Below are 24,809 nucleotides of genomic sequence, written 5' to 3' on the forward strand. Positions count from 1 at the left end.
GGACCGCCGCTCGTCAAATTCATGGCATACGCCAAAAATCTTACTCCCGCAGGCACTGGAGTAGGCTTTGTGGTGAGGAACACACTGAGGTATGCAGCACTTGTCTGCCACTCCTGATTAATGATGAGGTATATGCCTGGAGCATCTGACTTGAGCACCTCTCGTCAAAACCGGTGTGAACAGCTGTTACCGTGTCTGCGGCCAACACAATGGGATTTTATAGGCAACTATCAAGTTTAACTCTCTCTCTATAAATATATATACAGTTGTGCTCAAAAAGTTTACATACCCCGGCAGACTTTATGATTTCTTGGGCTTTTTTCAGAGAATATTAATAACAGTCTTTTTTCCACTCATGGTAAGTGGTTGGGTGAAGCCATTTATCGTCAATCTACTTTGTTTTCTCTTTTTAAATCATAATGACAACCAAAAACATACAAAAGACCCTGATCAAACGTTCACATACCCCAGTTCTTAATACCATGTATTGCCCCGCTAACATCAATGACAGCTTGAAGTCTTTTGTGGTAGTTGTGGATCAAGCTCTTTATTTTCTCAGATGGTAAAGCTGCACATTCTTCTTGGCAAAAAGCATCCAGTTCCTGTAAATTCCTGGGCTTTCTTGCATGAACTGCACGCTTGCGTTCTCCCCAGAGTGGCTCAGTGATATTGAGTTCAGGTGACTGAGATGGCCACTCCAGAACCTTCACTTTTGTTATGCTATAGCCAATGACAAGTCAACTTGGCCTTGTGTTTTGGATCGTTGTCATGTTGGAACGTCCAAGTACGTCCCATGTGCAGCTTCCAGGTTGATGAGTGCAAATTTGCCTTCAGTATTTGCTGTTAACGTGCTGCATCCATCTTTCCTTCAACTTTTGACCAAGTTTCCTGTGCCTTTGCAGCTCACACATCCCCACATCATCAGTGATCCACCTCCATGCTTTACAGTAGGACTAGTGTTCCTTTCACCATATGCCTTATTGACGCCTCTCCAAATGTGACATTTCTGGTTATGGCCAAAAAGTTTGATTTTGATCTCCTCACTCCCAATTACCTTGTTCCAGAAGTGTGGAGGCTTGTCTCTGTGCTGTTTGGCCTATTGTAGGCAAGATACATTATTTCATTTGTGCAGTAATGGCTTTCTTCTGGCGATTCAACCATGCAGTCCATTTTTCTTCATGTGCCTCCTTATTGTGCTTCTTGAAACAGCCACACCGCTAGTTTTCAGGGAGTCCTGTATTTCAGCTGATGTTGTTTGTGAGTTTTTCTTTGTATCCCGAACAATTTTCCTGTTAGTTGTGGCTGATATTTTTGTTTGTCTACCTGATCGGGGTTTGATTTTTACAGAGCCCCTGATTTTCCATCTGTTAATCACAGTTTGAACACTGCTGACTAGCATTATCAATTCCTTGGATATCTTTTTGTATCCCTTTCCTGTTTTATACAGTTCAACTATCTTTTCCCATAGATTCGTTGACAATTCTTTTGCTTTCCCCATGACTCACAATCCAGAAACGTCAGTGGCTGGATGAAAGATGCACGAGTCTGTCTGGATCCCAGAAACTCACTCAGCTTTTATGCACACACACTGATTACAAGCAAACAGGTCACAGGTGAGGATGTTACCTTTATTAGCCATTCAAACCCATTTGTGTTACCTTCTGTGCATGTAATCAGGCCAAAATCACCAGAGTATGTGAACTTTTGTTCAGGGTCAATTCGATGTTTTTAGTTGTCGTTATGATTTAAAAATATGAAACACAGTAGTTTGACAATAAATGGCTTCACCCAACCACAAACCATGAGTGGAAAAAAAAAGATTTTGTATTACCATTCATATTCTCTGAAAAAAGGCCAAGAAAGCATAAAATCTTCAGTGGTATATAAAGGTTCATTATATATAACCTTATAGTAAATGGTTGGGCCTGGGTCCTGCTCTGCCCTCATCTGTATTGAGGTCTGTTGACAAAGAGACGTTTAATATCAGAGATGGGACCTTCCCGATTGGTGCACCTTGTCGTGGTGGGATGGCTTTTATGGTTTTTCATCTTATAGTAAACGGTAACGTGGAGTGTTTTGTTTTTTTTTTCCCTTTCTCAGTTGGATCTACTCATCTCTTCCCGCCAACAAGCAGATGCTAGCGGTTTCAGCCACATACCCAGATTCCTTAGCTAAAGCGCTGACCAGGTATATGAGAGAGCCAACATTTGTCAGGTTGAATGTAACTGACCCCAGCCTTATAGGTATGTACAACCCATTAGAGAAGGTGCCCAAGTGATTTCACTTGTATTGGACTTGACATTTTTATTTTTGTTTTTTTTCAAGGGTTAAAACAGTATTACAAGGTGGTGAATTCCCATCCTCTTCCACACAAGACCTTTGAAGAGAAGATCCAGCACTTACTGCAACTATTTAGTAGAGTTCCCTTTAATCAAGCCTTAGTATTTTCTAACTTGCATAGCAGGTAAGTTATTGATCCCATATTACCATATTTTTCGGATTATAAAACGCACTTTTCCTCCCAAAAATTTTGGTGCGTCTTAAAATCCGAATATAGCTTACTGGGGGGTGGGGGGATGTCTGCAGCTCTGTGTGCGGGCGGCCAGGTGCGTATCGCTTCGTGCGGGAGGCCGGCTGCCTCTCTGTCCCGGCTGCCTCTCTGTGCAGGTGGGTGGCCTGCTGGCTGCCACTCTGTGCAGGCGGGCGGGCGAACTGCAGTGGCTGTGCGGCGAGTGTCCCAGTCTGTCCGCGGTCCCGGTTTTAAATGATGGCGCCGGGAGTCAGTGCGCAGATGCAGCTCTTGAATGAGAGCTCCATCTGCGCACGCGCCGCTGCGGGCGCTATCATTTGAAGTGGGACTGCGGACAGACTGGGACACTCACCCCACCAGCCTGCTCCACCCTTGATTTGACACTGCCACTGACTCGCTGCTAGCACAGCCTCTGCGTCCTGTGATCCTTCTCCACCACCACTGCCGCTCCCCTCTGGTAAGACAACACCGGAGTATAAGACTGACCCCATTTTTATATTTTTTTTACCTTTTTTTATGTTTTAATTTGCGGTGCATCTTGCAATCCGGTGTGTCTTATAAAACGAAACATACGATACATATATCAGATTGTGCCATGAAGGAAGGCCATTGGTTTCTTAGACCACCCAGCTGTCAGCTTACAGAAGCGCCGAAGGCCGTGTTCCACATTTTCTCTTTGCTTCTATATATTGTGTTGTATTTTTTAGGGCCCAACACCTCTCCGATGTTCTCACTGCCAAAGGTTTTCCAGCGGTCTGCATTTCTGGTAAGTCTGGATGACTCACAATTTGTTCTTTCGGCTTGACTTAATTGAATGAACATGTAAAGTAAATAAGAGACATTACTTGTTATGTGATACATGACATTCCACTTCTTATTGTCTCCCTGTAGGTAGTATGAACCAAAACCAAAGACTGGATGCTATGGCCAAACTGAAGCAGTATCATTGCCGTGTCCTAATTTCTACTGATCTCGTAAGTCATATGTAAAAGGTTGAAATATGGGCTATTGTCATCTGGGTAAGGTAACTCCGTCCAAATCACTTGCATAGGATGAAGCAATAGTAAAGGCGCAGAACTGGGCTTGGTAAATAAGGAAAAACACGTGGTTGCCTGCGTGCTGTGGCCTTTTGAAAATATATTCCATAGATTCTAAATGTTCGACCCTACTAATCTAATATTGCTAGCCTGTCTTAAAAACCACCATACACATTAGATGAAGGTCAACCAAAGAACTCAAAAGTGGGTTTGGCTGAACATCTCATATATATGAGGGCGTCCTGACTACCATGAAAGATAATTACTGGATAAAGAAGGATCAGCCAGTCTGACACAAAGTCCTTTTATCTCTGCAGGAGGTAAACTGCTGCCAGAGGAGTCTAGTATTGGTTTTCCCCTTTTTTCAATGGAAACATAAACTCTCAGCCAAGTCTGAATGGGCAGTTGTCAGATGGCCGCTAACTAAAATGTATGGGCACTTTCAGGGTATTCAATCAATCTGAAAAGGACCTGGAAAAGCCCTTTGAAGAAGTTATATTCGTTAACCGTTTCCTGGTGGCGTACCTAAAAGGAATCTATCAGCAGGTTTGTGCGGTGTAGTCTGACAGCAGCATGAGGTAGGGAAAGAGACCCTGATTCCAGCGATATATCACTTAGTTTCTATTATAACTACTGCAGACAGTAATCAGTTTTCTCTGCTGGAGCTTTCTTTGTACATTGTATAGTGACAGAGAGCTGCTAATTGTTATGGGGGCGTAGGCAGACTAGGAGACAAGAGGCCAGTTGTCCTGTAGCATTAGTATCCTACTGATACATCATTAATTGTATTGAAACAGCAAAACATAGCACAGTCAGGCTATGTGCGCACGTGTGCGTATTGCATGCAATTATGCTGCGTTCTGCACCGCAGCGTAACTGCATGCGTCCTGCATCCCCAGCACAATCTATAAAGATTATGCAGGAGACGTGCGCACGTGGCGTATTAGAGTGCAACGATTCAGCTGCTGCCCGAAGCGTGCGTTCTAAGAAGTGACATGTCACTTCTTTCGTGCGCTTTGCATGCTGTCTATAGGGAGAGGCAGCATCAGAGCGCACGAATTCTGCAGGCACCATGCACTTCAGAACAGAGCTTTACAGCTGCGCTCTGAAGCGGACCTTTTGTGTGCGGTGCAGAGCGCACGTGCGCACATACAGTGCCTACAAGTAGTCTTCACACCCTGCAGATTTAGCAGGTTTGATAAGATGCAAATAAGTTAGAGCCTGCAAACTTCAAACAAGAGCAGGGTTTATTAACAGATGCATAAATCTTACAAACCAACAAGTTATGTTGCTCAGTTAAATTTTAATACATTTTCAACATAAAAGTGTGGGTCAATTATTATTCAACCCCTAGGTTTAATGTTTTGTGGAATAACCCTTGTTTGCAATTACAGCTAATAATCGTCTTTTATAAGACCTGATCAGGCCGGCACAGGTCTCTGTAGTTATCTTGGCCCACTTCTCCATGCAGATCTTCTCCAAGTTATCTAGGTTCTTTGGGTGTCTCATGTGGACTTTAATCTTGAGCTCCTTCCACAAGTTTTCAATTGGGTTAAGGTCAGGAGACTGACTAGGCCACTGCAACACCTTGATTTCTTTATCGTTCCTATGGGAGACCCAGACATTGGGTGTATAGCTTCTGCCTCCGGAGGACACACAAAGTACTACACTTAAAAGTGTAGCTCCTCCCTCTGAGCTTATACACCCCCTGGAGATCCAGATCTAACCAATCAGTTTATCGCTTTGTGTTCAGGAGGTCACATCCACACATGCATTCTCATCTGATTTTTCATTTTTGGAAAGAGTTTAAAGAAAAGCGGGTCCAAGCCTGGACCCCCGGCATGTCCCTTCTCACCCCACTGTGTCGGCGGTGCTGTTAAGGTTGATTCCCAGGCTGGAGCCTTAGGGTACTTTCACACTTGCGTTTATTTCCTTCCGTTATAATCCGCCCTTTTGGGAAACAGCGGAATCCGTTAACGGATTCCGCTGTTTCCCATAGACTTGTATGGGTGACGGATTGTACCAAAAGGACCTGCGTTGCTTCCGCTGGGCGACGCGCCGTTGCTTCCGCCCAGCGGGAGGAACGCAGCATGTAACGTTATTTTGAGCAGCGGAATCCTCTGGATTCCACTGCGCATGCTCCTTTTTTTTTTTTTTTTTTTTTTTTTTTTAAATCAAACTTTATTTTGGCTCGCGGTGGCCGAACGTTCAGCTGAGCGCCCAGCTGTCGGCAAGCGACAGCGCTCAGCTGAGCGACCGGCCACCGGCATGCCCGGCCGCCGGCAAGTCACAGCGCTCAGCTGAGCGCCCGCCCGCCGGCATGCCCGGGCGCCGGCAAGTGACAGCGCTCAGCTGAGCGCCCGCCCGCCGGCATGCCCGGGCGCCGGCAAGTGACAGCGCTCAGCTGATCACCCGGCGGCCGGCTGCAGGGAGCGCTCAGCTGATCACCCGGCGGCCGGCTGCAGGGAGCGATCAGCTGATCACCCGGCGGCCGGCTGCAGGGAGCGATCAGCTGATCACCCGGCGGCCGGCTGCAGGGAGCGATCAGCTGATCACCCGGCGGCTGGCTGCAGGGAGCGATCAGCTGATCACCCGGCGGCCGGCTGCAGGGAGCGATCAGCTGATCACCCGGCGGCCGGCTGCAGGGAGCGATCAGCTGATCACCCGGCGGCCGGCTGCAGGGAGCGATCAGCTGATCACCCGGCGGCCGGCTGCAGGGAGCGATCAGCTGATCGTTTACAATAGTCTGCCGCTGGTAAAACTGTAAAAAAAAAAAAAAAAAAAAAATCAAAACGAATTGCGTTGTTTTGCAGCATCCGTTGTGCCACTATATGCAACACATCCGTTGCATCCGTTACACAACACAATGCAACGGATACCGCTCAACGCAAGTGTGAAAGTACCCTTACATGCCGTGCTCCTTCACCATCCCTCCGGGGCTCTGGCTTGAAGTGGGAGCCAGCACGGTTCTCCATGCTTGGCAGGAGACCGGTCTCCATCCGCAGCCCTTCAGGACCCTGCTGGACCGGAGCACTCATCCCTCAGGGACTTGGAACCCTGCGTCTCAGCAAGCTAAGTACCTGAGACGGTTATATATGGGGGTCCCTTGTACTTTATTGTTGTGGGAGAGTGTGCTGAGTGATTGTTCTGACATTTCCGACGGGTTCTCTGGCTGTCACCTGAGAACCGCTCCGATGGTGCCTGCGCGTCGGCCGCATCGCTCAAATTTAGGCCCCGGCTTCGCCAGAGGCCTACTTTCGGTTTCACTGCCCTCGCATGTCATTCATGCAGAGGGACAGTGCGGCTCCGCCCAGCGGCCGTTCTACAAAGGGGAGAGACACTCCTCACTGAGTACATGTCTCCTCCCCTGTGAATCTCTTTGGCCCTCCAGATCCCGCTCTCAGAGTGAGTCCCGCCCCCTCTCTTCACTCCGGTGGCCATTTTCTCAGCGTTTTTCCCTGCGATCACCACTGGTCTGTAGCATCCCTGCTGAGGTGCTTGGCAGTCCGGGCTTCGGGATCTGGAGGGCACACAAACCGCTCCAGCGGTCTGGTAAGCCACAACCTCTGGTTGTGGACCTTCTGTATATACTCTCTGGGGGTCAGTCTGGCAGAGCCCTCACTCCAGCAGCATGTCACACACGAGGAGCAAGGCTCCAAAGCTGTTTTCAGTTTGCACTGCATGTAGGCTCCTACTGCCGGAACTGAGCACCTATCCACATTGTGATGCCTGCTCTAACCTGACGTTGCCTCAGCCTGAAATCGCACCCCCAGGGGTCTCTCAGGCTGCTCCGGCTCCTGTGGCTGAACCCCCGGCTTGGGTAGAATCCTTAACCAGGTCTATCTCCCAGTCTTTTGCTGACTCCATGGGACATCTGTCCAGGACTTTGCTGAGCATGCATCAGCCCCCTTCACAGGGTGCCTCTGCTGCTAGGTCTCTCTCAGGACCGGAGCTCACAGAGGATTCATCATCTGGTCCCAGGCCCCATCCTTCTAAAAAGAGACGCAGGGCTCCCTCTCCTTCGTCTCGCGGCTCGGTTTCAGAAGCTGACTCGCAGGATGAGGAGGATGCCTTTACTGGGGGCTCGGAGACTGCCTCCATGTGCCCCATTGGTCTGTCCGAAAGTGACTCAGATGTTAGTGATTTGATTGCGTCCATTAATTCTGTACTGGATCTCAATCCACCAGTATCAGAGGAGCAACCCTCTCTGGCAGAAAAGCATCAGTTTACCTCGCCTAAGAGGACAAAGAGTGTGTTCTTTAACCACTCCAGTTTTCAGACCGCTGTGACCAAGCCCAGGGCCTGCCCTGACAAACGCTTCCCTAAGCGTGGTTCTGATGACCGTTTTCCCTTTCCACCTGAGGTGGTCAAGGAGTGGGCTCATTCGCCAAAGGTAGACCCCCCGGTGTCTAGACTCTTAGCCCGGACCGTTCTATCAGTGGCTGATGGCACCTCGCTTAAGGATTCCACTGACCGCCAGGTTGACCTTCTGGCCAAATCCGTATATGAGGCGGCAGGGGCCTCGTTCGCCCCGACTTTTGCAGCAGTGTGGGCTCTCAAAGCCATCTCTGCTTCCCTAGAGGAGATGCATTCCCTCACTAAGGAATCTATGCCTGAGATGGTTGCCTTATCTTCCCAAGCTTCGGCTTTTTCATCCTATGCCATGTCTGCTATGCTGGAGGCTTCTCACCGCACTGCGGTGGCTTCGGCTAATTCCCTCGCTATCCGCAGGATCTTGTGGCTTCGAGAGTGGAAGGCAGATGCTTCTTCTAAGAAGTACCTTGCGGGGCTCCCTTTTGCTGGGTCTCGGCTGTTCGGAGAACAGCTGGATGAAATTATTAAGGAAGCTACTGGCGGGAAGAGTACTTCCATGCCACAAACCAAAACCAAGAAACCTGTCCAGGGTAGGAATCAGTCGAGGTTTCGTTCCTTTCGTTCCTTCAACTGGTCGTCCTCTAAGCCCTCGGCCTCGTCCACTAACACTGCCAAGGACCAAAAATCCAGCTGGCGCACAAAAGCGCGTCCACAGAAGACCGCAGATGCTGCTGCCACTAAGGCAGCCTCCTCTTGACTGTCCGCGCCAGCAACGTCCTTAGCCGGTGGCAGGCTCTCCCACTTTGGCGACGTGTGGTTTCAACACGTCTCCGATCAGTGGGTGCGGGATATCCTCTCCCACGGCTACAGGATAGAATTCTCTTCCAGCCCGCCAAACAGATTTTTTCTGTCAACTCCCCCCTGCTCCAAGGCCGCCGCCTTCTCTCAGGCCGTGGCATCCTTGCAGGCCAACGGAGTAATTGTACCGGTTCCCGCACGGGAACGGTTCAGAGGTTTCTACTCAAATCTCTTCCTAGTCCCCAAAAAGGACGGTTCCTTCCGGCCCATCCTGGATCTCAAGCTTCTCAACAAGCATGTTCAGGTGCGGCATTTTCGCATGGAGTCTCTGCGGTCAGTCATTGCATCAATGACCCAAGGGGATTTCCTGGCATCCATCGACATCAGAGATGCCTATCTGCATGTGCCAATTGCAGTTTCACACCAGCGTTGGCTACGTTTTCCAATCGGAGAGGAACATTTCCAATTCGTGGCTCTCCCCTTCGGGTTAGCCACGGCCCCTCGAGTATTCACCAAGGTCATGGCAGCAGTGGTTGTGGTTCTGCACCTACAGGGGTTGGTAGTGATTCCTTACCTGGACGACCTTCTAATCAAGGCTTCATCCAGCGCAGACTGTCAGCGGAGTGTCTCGCTCACTCTTGCCACTCTAGCCCAATTCGGGTGGATTGTCAATCTTCCCAAATCCTCTCTGACTCCGACCCAGAGTCTCACGTACCTAGGGATGCAGTTCGAGACCCTGCCGGCACTTGTGAAGTTGCCATTAGTCAAACAGCAGTCCCTCCAACTGGCGGTCCGCGCTCTGCTGAGGCCCCGCCGTTATTCCATCAGGCACCTGATGCAGGTGCTGGGTCAGATGGTGGCGTCAATAGAGGCTGTTCCCTTTGCCCAGTTCCATCTGCGGTCACTGCAGCTGGACATTCTCCGCTGTTGGGACAAGCGGCCTTCCTCCTTGCACAGGTTAGTGGCTCTGTCGCCACAGACCAGGAGCTCTCTTCAGTGGTGGCTTCGGCCCCTCTCTCTGTCTCAGGGGCGCTCCTTCCTGACCCCGTCCTAGGTGATTCTCACCACGGATGCCAGTCTGTCCGGCTGGGGAGCGGTATGTCTCCACCACCGAGCGCAGGGCACTTGGACTCCGTCCGAGTCAGCCCTCTCGATCAATGTGCTGGAAACCAGAGCTGTGCTTCTAGCTCTCCTAGCCTTTCACCACCTGTTGGCGGGCAAGCACATCCGAGTCCAGTCAGACAACGCGATAGCGGTTGCCTACATCAATCACCAAGGCGGGACACGCAGCCGCCTGGCAATGTTGGAGGTACAACGCATCCTTCAATAGACGGAGGACTCCAAGTCCACCATATCCGCAGTCCACATCCCAGGCGTGGAAAACTGGGAAGCAGATTCTCAGCCGTCAAACCGTGGACAGCGGCGAGTGGTCCCTGCATCCGGCAGTGTTTCAGTCAATCTGCCGCAAATGGGGCACTCCGGACGTGGACCTAATGGCATCCCGTCACAACAACAAGGTTCCGGTTTACGTGGCTCGCTCCCACGATCCTCAGGCCTTCGCCGCGGACGCTCTGGTTCAAGACTGGTCCCAGTTTCGTCTGTCCTACGTGTTTCCCCCTCTAGCTCTCTTGCCCAGAGTTCTGCGCAAGATCAGAATGAAGGGCCGTCGAGTCATTCTCATTGCTCCGGACTGGCCCAGGCGAGCTTGGTACCCAGACCTGCTCCATCTGTCCGTAGAGGTGCCGTGGCATCTTCCGGACCGTCCAGACCTTCTCTCTCAAGGTCCGTTTTTCCGCCAGAATTCTGCGGCTCTCAGATTGACGGCGTGGCTCTTGAGTCCTGGATCTTGACGGCTTCTGGTATCCCTCCTGAAGTCATCTCCACTATGACTCGGGCCCGTAAGTCTTCCTCCGCCAAGATCTATCACAGGACTTGGAAGATTTTCCTGTCCTGGTGTCGCTCTCCCGGCCATTCTCCTTGGCCTTTTTCCTTGCCGACCCTTCTGTCTTTTCTACAGTCCGGTCTGCAGCTGGGATTGTCCCTCAACTCTCTCAAGGGACAAGTCTCGGCTCTGTCAGTGCTGTTCCAGCGGCGTATCGCCCGGCTGGCTCAGGTCCGCACCTTCATGCAAGGTGCGTCTCACATCATTCCGCCTTACCGGCGGCCCTTGGATCCCTGGGACCTCAATTTGGTGCTCACGGCTTTGCAGAAACCCCCCTTTGAACCTCCCAGGGAGGTTTCTTTTTTTCGTCTTTCACAGAAAGTGGTCTTTCTAGTGGCCATAACTTCCCTCAGGAGAGTCTCTGATTTAGCTGCGCTCTCTTCGGAGTTACCTTTTTTGTTTTTTCATCAAGACAAGGTGGTTCTCCGTCCGACTCCGGACTTTCTCCCTAAGGTGGTTTCTCCTTTCCACCTTAACCAGGACATTACCCTTCCTTCCTTTTGTCCGGCTCCTGTTCATCGCTTTGAAAAAGCGTTGCATACTTTGGATCTGGTGCGGGCGCTCCGGATCTATGTGTCTCGCACCGCTGCTATTAGGCGGTGCATCTCTCTTTTTGTGCTAACCACAGGTCGGCGTAAGGGCCTCTCTGCTTCTATGCCGACCTTAGCCCGTTGGATCAGGTCCACCATTTCGGAGGCCTACCTGGGTTCTCAGGTGCCTCCCCCGCCGGGGATCAAGGCACACTCGACCAGAGCTGTCGGTGCCTCTTGGGCTTTCAGGCACCAGGCTACGGCTCAGCAAGTCTGTCAGGCTGCCACTTGGACTAGCCTGCATACCTTTTCAAAGCACTACCAAGTGCATGCTCATGCTTCGGCAGATGCGAGCTTGGGCAGACGCATCCTTCAGGCGGCTGTCGCCCACTTGTGAAGTTAGGCTCCGCCTACTTCTCAGTTGTTCTGTTTATTCCCACCCATGGACTGCTTTGAGACGTCCCAATGTCTGGGTCTCCCATAGGAACGATAAAGAAAAAGAGAATTTTGTTTACTTACCGTAAATTCTTTTTCTTATAGTTCCGTATTGGGAGACCCAGCACCCTCCCTGTTGCCTGTTGGCAGTTTCTTGTTCCGCGTGTTATCACCGGCTGTTGTCGTAGACAGAGACTCCGGTTGTTCCGGTTCTTGCTCTGTTTTTACTTGTGGGTGGCTATTCTCCTTCAGCTTTTGCACTAAACTGGTTAGATCTGGATCTCCAGGGGGTGTATAAGCTCAGAGGGAGGAGCTACACTTTTAAGTGTAGTACTTTGTGTGTCCTCCGGAGGCAGAAGCTATACACCCAATGTCTGGGTCTCCCAATACGGAACTATAAGAAAAAGAATTTACGGTAAGTAAACAAAATCCTCTTCTTTTTTTTTTTTTTTTTCCCTCTTGAACCAGGCCTTGGTTTTCTTGGCTGTGTGCTTTGGGTCGTTGTCTTGTTGGAAGATGAAATGACGACCCATCTTAAGATCCTTGATGGAGGAGCGGAGGTTCTTGGCCAAAATCTCCAGGTAGGCCGTGCTATCCATCTTCCCATGGATGCGGACCAGATGGCCAGGCCCCTTGGCTGAGAAACAGCCCCACAGCATGATGCTGCCACCGCCATGCTTGACTGTAGGGATGGTATTCTTGGGGTCGTATGCAGTGCCATCCAGTCTCCAAATGTCACTTGTGTGGTTGGCACCAAAGATCTCGATCTTGGTCTCATCAGACCAGAGAACCTTGAACCAGTCTGTCTCAGAGTCCTCCAAGTGATCATGAGCAAACTGTAGACGAGCCTTGACATGACGCTTTGAAAGTAAAGGTACCTTACGGGCTCGTCTGGAATGGAGACCATTGCGGTGGAGTACGTTACTTATGGTATTGACTGAAACCAATGTCCCCACTGCCATGAGATCTTCCCGGAGCTCCTTCCTTGTTGTCCTTGGGTTAGCCTTGACTCTTCGGACAAGCCTGGCCTCGGCACGGGTGGAAACTTTCAAAGGCTGTCCAGGCCGTGGAAGGCTAACAGTAGTTCCATAAGCCTTCCACTTCCGGATGATGCTCCCAACAGTGGAGACAGGTAGGCCCAACTCCTTGGAAAGGGTTTTATACCCCTGGCCAGCCTTTTGACCCTCCACTATCTTGTCTCTGCTGGCCTTGGAATGCTCCTTTTGTCTTTCCCATGTTGACCATGTATGAGTGCTGTTCACAAGTTTGGGGAGGGTCTTAATTAGTCAGAAAAGGCTGGAAAAAGAGATAATTAATCCAAACATGTGAAGCTCATTGTTCTTTGTGCCTGAAATACTTCTTAATACTTTAGGGGAACCAAACATAATTCTGGTGGTTTGAGGGGTTGAATAATAAATGACCCTCTGAATAAACTTTTCACAATTTAAAAAAAAAAAAAAAAAAGAAATAACATTCTTTTTTGCTGCAGTGCATTTCACACTTCCAGGCTGATCTACAGTCCAAATGTCACAATGCCAAGTTAATTCCGAATGTGTAAACCTGCTAAATCTGCAGGGGATTGAATACTACTTGTAGGCACTGTAACCTTAGTGAAACATCGCTGAACTCAGGATCTCTGCTACTGCATTATGGTGAGCTCAGATTCCATAGCAAAAACCTAGTGACAGGTTCCCTTTAACCCCTTCAGCCCCCGGGCACTTTCCGTTTTTGCGTTTTTGTTTTTTGCTCCTTTTCTTCCAAGAGCCGTAATTTTTTTATTATTCCGTCAATCTTGCCATATGAGGGCTTGTTTTTTGCGGGACGAGTTGTACTTTTAAATGAAATCATAAGTTTTACCATATAGTGTACTGGAAAACGGCAAAAAAATTCCAAGTGCGGAAAAATTGCAAAAAAAGTGGGATCGTACAATAGTTTTTGGGATATTTTATTCACGGTGTTCACTATATGGTAAAACCGATGTGTGGGTGTGATGCCTCAGGTCGGTGCGAGTTTGTAGACACCAAACATGTATAGGTTTACTTGTATCTAAGGGGTTAAAAAAAATTCACAAGTTTGTCCAATAAAAGTGGCGCACGTTTTGCGCCATTTTCCGAAACACGTAGAGTTCTTATTTTTTGGGATCTATGGCTCAGTGATGGCTTATTTTTTGCGTCTCGAGCTGACGTTTATAATGGTACCATTTTTGCGCAGATGCTACGTTTTGATCGCCTGTTATTGCATTTTGCGCAAAACTTGCGGCGACCAAAAAACGTAATTTTGGCGTTTGGAATTTTTTTGCCACTACGCCGTTTACCAATCAGAATAATTGATTTTATATTTTGATAGATCGGGCATTTCTGAACGCGGCGATACCAAATATGTGTATATTTATTTATTTTTTAACCCTTTAATTTTCAATGGGGGGAAAGGGGGGTGATTTGAACTTTTAGGTTTTTTGTTTTTTTTTTTTATTTTTTAAAACTTTTTTTTTTACTTTTTTTTTTTATTTTACTAGTCCCCCTAGGGGGCTATAGCAATCAGCAATCCGATCGCTGATCGCTATCTGCTGATCACAGCAATACCGCTGTAATCAGCAGATTCACTCACTTTGGTTTTCCCTCTGCTCTCGGCCGAGGGAAAATGAAAGTGAAAGATCATAGCAGCAGGCGTCATCACATGACCCTGTGCTACGATGGCAACCACCGATAGTCACGTGATAACACACGTGACTTCCGGTGGGGGCGGCGGTAAGTAACAAACATGGCCGCGCGCATTTAAATCTTGCTGCCAGACTTTGGCAGCAAGATTTAAGGGGTTAATGGCCGCGGGTGGAAGCGATTCCACCCGCGGCTAGCAGGCACACATGTCAGCTGTTGAAAACAGCTGATATGTGTGCCGATCCACGCCGCCTGCCCGCGGCAGGGGGCGGGGCTTAACGGGACACGATCCTTGACGGATAGATCCGTCCAAGGTCGTGAAGGGGTTAAATTAATGAGGAGCTGCCTTCATGTTCACAACAATAGAGATCGATGATCTCCTCTTACATGTGACATCACATAAAGGCAGTTCTGTAATATAGACTTAGTTCATCCATTCTCTAGCTGTGATATGGCATACAGCGCCCAGTGCATGCACACACTGGACCCGGCACCTACTACTGAGTGTTCTCTTTATTTGTGCCTGCATAGAAGTCATCATATTGTACCTAGTTGTACAGTTAATAATTTTGGGATATATATATTTATATTATTAGCTGTACTACCCGGCTTCGCCCGGGTTAATAACTGCTGTTAACAAAATAGAATGCATTAACAAAAATGTATTCTGCACACAAAAACCACAAAACAAATAGATCTAAATGTAATTATAATGTCTGTCTCCCCCTCTGTATATATCTGTCTGTCTCTCTATCTCTTTCCCTGTCTGTTTCTATCCCTGTCTGTCTCTGACTGTCTCTCTCTTTCTCCGTCTGTCTCAATCTCTTTCCCTGTCTATCTCTTTCCCTATCTATCTCTGTCACTTTCCCCGTCTGTCTCTTTCCCTGTCTGTCTGTTTCCCTCTCTTTCCCTGTCTGTCTCTTTCCCTCTGTCTTTTCCTGTGTCTGTCTCTTTGTCTGTCTCTTACCCTGTCTCTCTCTTTCCCTGTCTGTCTCTTTCCGTGTCAGTCTGTCTCTTTGTCTGTGTCTCTTTGTGTCTGTCTCTTTCCCTGGCTGCATTGTGACACGCCAACATTCCATATAAGACATATGCGCATTCTTCTGAAGTTCTGGCTGCACTGTGGCTCCCAGCTCCGTTCGCTTTAATGGAGGAAGGTTTTTTGGTGAATAACTGTAAAGCGCGGGGTTAAAATTTCCCCTCAAAACATAGCCTATGACACTCTTGGGGTCCAGAAGTGTGAGTGTGCAAAATTTTGTGACTGTAGCTGCGACGGTGCAGATGCCAATCCCGGACATACACACATACATACATACATACATACATACATACATACATTCATTCATTCATTCATTCATTCATTCATACATACACACATTCAGCTTTCTATATAATATAATATAAATATATATATATATATATATATATAATGACAGTATGTGTAATAGGGTTATGAAGGGGGAGATTTACACCATGTTTGATAAATTTCACCCTTCATAACCCTATTACACATACTGTGCACCTACTTTTGGACCACCCTGCATGTACAGTTAGGTCCAGAAATATTTGGACATTTACACAATTTTCACGAGTTGGGCTCTGCATGCCACCACATTGGATTTGAAATGAAACCTCTACAACAGAATTCAAGTGCAGATTGTAACGTTTAATTTGAAGGTTTGAACAAAAATATCTGATAGAAATTGTAGGAATTGTACACATTTCTTTACAAACACTCCACATTTTAGGAGGTCAAAAGTAATTGGACAAATAAACCAAACCCAAACAAAATTATTTTTATTTTCAATATTTTGTTGCGAATCCTTTGGAGGCAATCACTGCCTTAAGTCTGGAACCCATGGACATCACCAAACGCTGGGTTTCCTCCTTCTTAATGCTTTGCCAGGCCTTTACAGCCGCAGCTTTCAGGTCTTGCTTGTTTGTGGGTCTTTCCGTCTTAAGTCTGGATTTGAGCAAGTGAAATGCATGCTCAATTGGGTTAAGATCTGGTGATTGACTTGGCCATTGCAGAATGTTCCACTTTTTTGCACTCATGAACTCCTGGGTAGCTTTGGCTGTATGCTTGGGGTCATTGTCCATCTGTACTATGAAGCGCCGTCTGATCAACTTTGCGGCATTTGGCTGAATTTGGGCTGAAAGTATATCCCGGTACACTTCAGAATTCATCCGGCTACTCTTGTCTGCTGTTATGTCATCAATAAACACAAGTGACCCAGTGCCATTGAAAGCCATGCATGCCCATGCCATCACATTGCCTCCACCATGTTTTACAGAGGATGTGGTGTGCCTTGGATTATGTGCCGTTCCCTTTCTTCTCCAAACTTTTTTTCTTCCCACCATTCTGGTACAGGTTGATCTTGGTCTCATCTGTCCATAGAATACTTTTCCAGAACTGAGCTGGCTTCATGAGGTGTTTTTCAGCAAATTTAACTCTGGCCTGTCTATTTTTGGAATTGATGAATGGTTTGCATCTAGATGTGAACCCTTTGTATTTACTTTCATGGAGTCTTCTCTTTACTGTTGACTTAGAGACAGATACACCTACTTCACTGAGAGTGTTCTGGACTTCAGTTGATGTTGTGAACGGGTTCTTCTTCACCAAAGAAAGTATGCGGCGATCATCCACCACTGTTGTCATCCGTGGACGCCCAGGCCTTTTTGAGTTCCCAAGCTCACCAGTCAATTCCTTTTTTTCTCAGAATGTACCCGACTGTTGATTTTGCTACTCCAACCATGTCTGCTATCTCTCTGATGGATTTTTTCTTTTTTTTCAGCCTCAGGATGTTCTGCTTCACCTCAATTGAGAGTTCCTTAGACCGCATGTTGTCTGGTCCCAGCAACATCTTCCAAATGCAAAACCACACACCTGTAATCAACCCCAGACCTTTTAACTACTTCATTGATTACAGGTTAACGAGGGAGACGCCTTCAGAGTTAATTGTAGCCCTTAGAGTCCCTTGTCCAATTACTTTTGGTCCCTTGAGAAAGAGGAGGCTATGCATTACAGAGCCATGATTCCTAAACCCTTTCTCCGATTTGGATGTGAAAACTCTCATATTGCAGCTGGGAGTGTGCACTTTCAGCCCATATTATATATAGAATTGTATTTCTGAACATGTTTTTGTAAACAGCTAAAATAACAAAACTTGTGTCACTGTCCAAATATTTCTGGACCTAACTGTGTGTGTGTGTGTGTGTGTGTATGTATATGTATATGTAAATATACTGTACATTGTGATGTTTAATTTATGTCCATATTTTTCTGTATTTTCTCTGTTAGACATCACGTGGTATTGATGCTGAGAAGGTGAATTTGGTTATAAACCTGGATGTACCTCATGACTGGGAGACCTACATGCACCGAATAGGAAGAGCTGGACGTTTTGGTAATCCGCACATCGCCAGCTTTGTGTTTCATATATTACCGTGCTCGTATATTGTGTATTATTTCTACAGTGGAATAATAAGAAATCACTCAATACTTCTAAATCTTTGATGTATAAAACTATAAATACACAATGTAACTCTTACAGATTATTCTAGTCTCTGATTCCAAAGAAAATTTTGTTTTCACCTTTTCAAAGGTAATTGCTGCTATCATTTCAGAACAGTTTTACATATTTACATTATTGGATCTTTTGATAATTTCACCCAAGAAAACAAACAAAATATATATTTTACAAACAGATTTGCAGATCAAAATCATCCGTTCAAATGAATAGGTCCATAAAAGACTGAAACACTGAAATGGCATCCGAAACGTATCCAAGAGCTGCCCATTTTTTTTAAACTATTAACCAAAAAGTTCTTAACCCCTTCATCCTCAAGCCTGGTTTTTATGATCAGGCTATTTTTTTGTTATTTCTTTTTTTTTAAATTCTGGACAGTGTCATTTTATGAAGTAATAACCCTGCAACGCTTCAACGGATCCCGGTGACGGAGATTTTTTTTTCTTCAGATATTGTACTTTGTTAGTGGTAAATTTAGGGCAATATTTTTTTTTTTTTTTTTTTTTTTTGTGTGTTTTTGTGAACATACAGAAAATTTCACAATTTTCAAACTTTGAATTTTGATGCCCTTAAAGGGAATCTGTCACCAGGTTTTTGCAACATAATGTAGAGACAGAGACCAGGTCAGTGCAAGTTCGTAGACACCAAATGTATAGGTTTACTTTTATATAAGGGGTTAAAAAAAAAATTGGAAGTTTGTCCGAAAAAAGTGGCTCACATTTTTCGCCATATTCCGTGACCTGTAGCGTTCTTATTTTTCGGGATCTATGGCTCAGTCACGGCTTATTTTTTGCGTCTCGAGCTGATGTTTTTAACGGTACCATTTTTGCGCAGATGCTACGTTTTGATCGCCTGTTATTACATTTTGCGCAAAAGTTGTCACAACAAAAAAAAACGTAATTTTGGCATTTGGAATTTTTTTGCCACTACGCCGTTTACTGATCAGATTAATTGATTTTATATTTTGATAGATCTGGCGTTTCTGAGCGCGGCGATACCAAATGTGTGTGTATTTTTTTAACCGTTTAATTTTGAATGGGGTGAAAGGGGGGTGATTTGAACTTTTTTAGGTTTTTTTTTTTTTTTTTTTTTTTTCTTTTTACTAGTCCCCCTAGGGGTCTACATGGATCAACAATCCGATCGCTCTTCCCTATCTGCTGATCACAGCTACACAGCTGTAAATAGCACATACGCTCACTTTCTTTGTCGCTCCTAATTGGGAGACCCAGACAATTGGGGTGTATAGCTATGCCTACGGAGGCCACACAAAGTATTACACTAAAAGTGTAAAGCCCCTCCCCTTCAGCCTATACACCCCCCGTACTGCTACGGGCTCATCAGTTTTTATGCTTTGTGCGAAGGAGGTCAGACATCCACGCATAGCTCCACAGCTTAGTCAGCAGCAGCTGCTGACTATGTCGGATGGAAGAAAAGAGGGCCCATAACAGGGCCCCCAGCATGCTCCCTTCTCACCCCACTCTTGTCGGCGGTGTTGTTAAGGTTGAGGTATCCATTGCGGGTACGGAGGCTGGAGCCCACATGCTGCTTTCCTTCCCCATCCCTCAATTAGGGCTCTGGGTGAAGTGGGATCCCATCGGTCTCCAGGCACAGGAGACCGTGCTCCATCCACAGCTCCTGAGGACCCTGCTGGATAGGAGCCGAGTATCGTTCAGGGACATGGCCCTGCTACTTGGAGGTACTCTGTGTCCCCTTGGGGACCGCGCACAGCAACACTCCAGCATTGCTGGGTGTGCTAGTGCACCGGGGACAGCAGCGCTGGCTGCATTTGTGCCACTATACACTTCAGCGTCGCTGAGTGTATTTGTGTAGGGGGACTGCCGCGCTGACCGCCGCTGCCATGGTTATCACTGCGGCGCGGCTGGGACTGTTAGTGCGCCGGGGACTTCCGCGCCGACCGCGCTTATACGGCGGCCGCGCTTATAACTATAGTCCCTGGCTTCTGCGGCCTAGTCTCATTCTTTCCCGCCCCCAGCCCTGCCAGTCAGGGGAAGGGCGGGACGCTGTACAGGTCGGCAGCACTGAGGGCTGGAGCATGCTTTGCATACTCCACCCCCCTCACTCTGCACAGTGGGGCACCAGTTCCCGCACTTTTCTGGGTCACGCCCACGGCTCCCTCCTCTCCCCAGGACGCTGGCAGCCATTCCTCTCAGCTCTGCTAACGCTGGAGAGGAGAGACAAGCTCAAAGAGACCCAGGCAGGAATTCTGGTGCCCACACAAACGCTTTGCGCAGGCGGTAAGCAGCACCTGTGGTGCTGGCCCCACTAGTGCAGAAGTGTATTTATAGTTTATATGATTATAGTCTATACTTTACACTGTAGGGTGCACTGTTGATTTGTGGCTATTTACCCTCCTGTATTGCTCAGAGGAGACAACATACTATGCTGCCTGTGCAGCATGTACGGCTATACTGCCGGCAGGTTCCACTGACCCTCATTGTGTGCAATGCTCGGCCCCTGTGGCACTTTCTCAGCCGGAGCCTCTGCTAGGGGTGGCCCAGGGAGAACCACCTGTTAACACTGTCCAGGTGACAGGGACGGAGTTTGCAGTTTTTACTGAAAGACTTTCTGAGACTATGGCTAAGATATTAGAAGCCTTGCAGTCCAGGCCGGCATCTCAAGCCAGGGGCACTGTGGAATCATTGTCCCCTGGTTCCCCTCAGTTGGAACAGCAATGTCTTCCCGGGGTGTCTCATGGATCCCAGGGTGAGGTCTCTGACACGGACCGCAGCCCCAGACCGACTAAGCGAGCTCGCTATGAAATTCCCTCGACATCATCACAATGTTCAGGGTCTCAGCGAGAGGACCCTCTGTATGATGAAGCGGAGGTAGCTGATCAGGGTTCTGATCCTGAAGCCGCTCTCAACCTTGATACTCCTGATGGGGACGCCATAGTGAATGATCTTATTGCGTCCATCAATGAAATGTTGAATATTTCTCCCTCAGCTCCTCCAGTGGAGGAGTCAGCTTCTCAGCAGGAGAAATTCCGTTTCAGGTTTCCCAAGCGTACAAAGAGTATGTTTCTGGACCACTCTGACTTCAGAGAGGCAGTCCAGAAACACCGAGCTTATCCAGATAAGCGTTTTTCCAAGCGCCTTAAGGATACACGTTACCCTTTTCCCCCTGACGTGGTCAAGGGCTGGACTCAGTGTCCCAAGGTGGATCCTCCAATCTCCAGACTGGCGGCTAGATCCATAGTTGCAGTGGAAGATGGAGCATCACTCAAGGATGCCACTGACAGACAGATGGAGCTCTGGTTGAAATCCATCTATGAAGCTATCGGCGCGTCTTTTGCTCCAGCATTCGCAGCCGTATGGGCACTCCAAGCTATCTCAGCTGGTCAGGCGCAAATTGACGCACTCACGTACGTCTGCGCCGCAGGTGGCGTCCATAACCTCTCAAACGTCGGCATTTGCGTCCTACGCTATTAATGCTGTCCTGGACTCTGCGACCCGTACGGCGGTTGCAGCCGCCAATTCGGTGGTAATACGCAGGGCCTTGTGGCTGCGGGAATGGAAGGCAGATTCGGCTTCCAAAAAGTGCTTAACTGGATTGCCATTTTCTGGCGACCGGTTGTTTGGTGAGAGATTGGATGAAATCATCAAACAATCCAAGGGAAAGGAAACATCCTTACCCCAAGCCAAACCAAAAACACCCCAACAGAGGAGGGGACAGTCGAGGTTTCGGTCCTTTCGGGGTGCGGGCAGGTCACAATTCTCCTCGTCCAAAAGGCCTCAGAAGGATCAGAGGAACGCCGACGCATGGCGGTCTAAATCACGGCTTCCTCATGACTTACGGCCTCCTCACACCGCATCTTCGGTCGGTGGCAGGCTCTCCCGCTTTTGCGACACCTGGCTGCCACAAGTAAAAGACCGTTGGGTGAGAGACATTTTGTCTCACGGTTACAGGATAGAGTTCAGCTCTCGTCCTCCGACTCGATTCTTCAGAACATCTCCGCCTCCCGAGCGAGCCGAGGCTCTTCTGCAGGCGGTGGGCATTCTGAAGGCAGAAGGAGTGGTGGTCCCGGTTCCTCTTCAGCAACAGGGTCACGGTTTCTACTCCAACCTGTTTGTGGTTCCAAAGAAGGACGGGTCCTTCCGTCCTGTTTTGGACCTAAAACTGCTCAACAAACACGTAAGGACCAGGCGGTTCCGGATGGAATCCCTCCGCTCCGTCATCGCCTCAATGTCCCAAGGAGATTTTCTAGCATCGATCGATATCAAGGATGCTTATCTCCACGTACCAATTGCTCCAGAGCATCAGCGCTTCTTGCGCTTCGCCATAGGAGACGAACACCTTCAGTTCGCGGCACTGCCGTTCGGCCTGGCGACAGCCCCAAGGGTTTTCACCAAGGTCATGGCTACAGTAGTTGCGGTCCTCCACTCTCAGGGTCACTCAGTGATACCTTAATTAGACGATCTGCTGGTCAAGGCACCCTCTCAAGAGGCATGCCAACACAGCCTCAACGTTACTCTGGAGATTCGCCAGAGTTTCGGGTGGATCATCAATTTTCCAAAGTCAAATCTGACACCGGTCCAATCACTGACATATCTTGGCATGGAGTTTCATACTCTTCCAGCGATAGTGAAGCTTCCGCTGGACAAACAGCGTTCACTACACACAGGGGTACAATCTCTCCTTCAAGGTCGGTCACACCCCTTGAGGCACCTCATGCACTTCCTGGGGAAGATGGTGGCAGCAAACACCTGCGTCCTCTTCAATGGGACATCCTACGCAAGTGGGACAGGAGGCCGACGTCCCTAGACAGGAACGTCTCCCTCTCTCAAGCAACCAAAGCTTCCCTTCGGTGGTGGCTTCTTCCCACCTCATTATCGAAAGGGAAATCCTTCCTACCCCCATCCTGGGCGGTGGTCACGACGGACGCGAGCCTGTCAGGGTGGGCAGCAGTTTTTCTCCACCACAGGGCTCAGGGTACGTGGACTCAGCAAGAGTCCTCACTTCAGATCAATGTTCTGGAGATCAGGGCAGTGTATCTTGCCCTAAAAGCGTTCCAGCAGTGGCTGGAAGGCAAGCAGATCCGAATTCAGTCGGACAACTCCACAGCGGTGGCTTACATCAACCACCAAGGTGGGACACGCAGTCGGCAAGCCTTCCAGGAAGTCCGGCGGATTCTGCTGTGGGTGGAAGCCACAGCATCCACCATATCCGCAGTTCACATCCCGGGCGTAGAAAACTGGGAAGCAGACTTTCTCAGTCGCCAGGGCATGGACGCAGGGGAATGGTCCCTTCACCCGGACGTGTTTCAGGAGATCTGTTGCCGCTGGGGGATGCCGGACGTCGACCTAATGGCGTCACGGCACAACAACAAGGTCCCAACATTCATGGCTCGATCTCAAGATCACAGAGCTCTGGCGGCAGACGCCTTAGTTCAGGATTGGTCGCAGTTTCAGCTTCCTTATGTGTTTCTTCCTCTGGCTCTGTTGCCCAGAGTGTTACGCAAGATAAGGGCCGACTGCCGCCGCGCCATCCTCGTCGCTCCAGACTGGCCGAGGAGGTCGTGGTACCCGGATCTGTGGCATCTCACGGTCGGCCAACCGTGGGCACTGCCAGACCGACCAGATTTGCTGTCTCAAGGGCCGTTTTTCCATCTGAATTCTGCGGCCCTCAACCTGACTGTGTGGCCATTGAGTCCTGGATCCTAGCGTCTTCAGGATTATCTCAAGAGGTCATTGCCACTATGAGACAGGCTAGGAAACCAACGTCCGCCAAGATCTACCACAGGACGTGGAAAATATTCCTGTCGTGGTGCTCTGCTCAGGCGTTTTCTCCCTGGCCATTTGCCTTGCCCACTTTTCATCTCAATCAGGACATCTCCTTACCCTCGTTTTGTCCTCATCCAGTTCACCAATGTGAAAAGGATTTGCACTTGTTAAATCTGGTGAGAGCACTCAGACTCTACATTTCTCGTATGGCGCCCCTGCGCCGCTCCGATGCTCTCTTTGTCCTTGTCGCTGGCCAGCGTAAAGGGACACAAGCTTCCAAATCAACCCTGGCTCGGTGGATCAAGGAACCAATTCTCGAAGCTTACCGTTCCTCGGGGCTTCCGGTTCCCTCAGGACTAAAGGCCCATTCTACCAGGGCCGTGGGAGTGTCCTGGGCCTTGCGACACCAGGCTACGGCTCAGCAGGTGTGTCAGACAGCTACCTGGTCGAGCCTGCACACTTTCACGAAACACTATCAGATGCATACCTATGCTTCGGCAGATGCCAGCCTAGGTAGGCGAGTCCTTCAGGCGGCAGTTGCCCACCTGTAGGACGGAGCCGTTACGGCTCTATTATGAGGTATTATTTACCCACCCAGGGACTGCTTTTGGACGTCCCAATTGTCTGGGTCTCCCAATTAGGAGCGACAAAGAAGAAGGGAATTTTGTTTACTTACCGTAAATTCCTTTTCTTCTAGCTCCAATTGGGAGACCCAGCACCCGCCCCTGTTTTTTGTATACACATGTTGTTCATGTTAAATGGTTTCAGTTCTCCGATATTCCTTCGGATTGAATTTACTTTAAACCAGTTTATAATTTTTTCCTCCTTCTGGCTTTTGCACCAAAACTGATGAGCCCGTAGCAGTACGGGGGGTGTATAGGCTGAAGGGGAGGGGCTTTACACTTTTAGTGTAATACTTTGTGTGGCCTCCGGAGGCATAGCTATACACCCCAATTGTCTGGGTCTCCCAATTGGAGCTAGAAGAAAAGGAATTTACGGTAAGTAAACAAAATTCCCTTCTTCTGCTTGACTCAGCTCCGGGCCAAGTGAAACTGAAAGTAATTCATGGCAGGTACAGAAGTAATCACATGACCCTGTGCTACCATGACAACCAACGGAAGTCACGTGTTCACGTCACGTGACTTCCGGTATCGGGCAGTAAGTAAAAGTTTACCGCTGATGCCATTATAATGTCACTGTCACATATTGACAGCACCATTTAAGGGGTTAAACGGCATGAGCAGATAACGATTCTGTGATTTCTTCGGCGCTCCATTGGGAGACCCAGACGATTGGGT

General features: G+C 48.5%; 1 protein-coding gene across 2 annotated transcripts in view; it reads left to right on the plus strand.

Annotated features, from left to right (window-relative positions):
* Positions 1-24,809, plus strand: part of DDX20 (DEAD-box helicase 20) — a 59,968-nt gene that overhangs the window by 9,349 nt on the left and 25,810 nt on the right. For both annotated transcript variants that reach the window (XM_075335578.1, XM_075335579.1), the window contains exons 6-10: positions 2,101-2,243; positions 2,326-2,464; positions 3,238-3,296; positions 3,422-3,504; positions 17,542-17,647. In XM_075335578.1, coding sequence (XP_075191693.1) covers positions 2,101-2,243; positions 2,326-2,464; positions 3,238-3,296; positions 3,422-3,504; positions 17,542-17,647 — 530 coding nt within the window. The remainder of the gene's footprint in view (positions 1-2,100; positions 2,244-2,325; positions 2,465-3,237; positions 3,297-3,421; positions 3,505-17,541; positions 17,648-24,809) is intronic.

This window comes from Anomaloglossus baeobatrachus, chromosome 2 (assembly GCF_048569485.1).
Source record: "Anomaloglossus baeobatrachus isolate aAnoBae1 chromosome 2, aAnoBae1.hap1, whole genome shotgun sequence".
In the NCBI taxonomy this organism is placed as follows: domain Eukaryota; kingdom Metazoa; phylum Chordata; class Amphibia; order Anura; family Aromobatidae; genus Anomaloglossus; species Anomaloglossus baeobatrachus.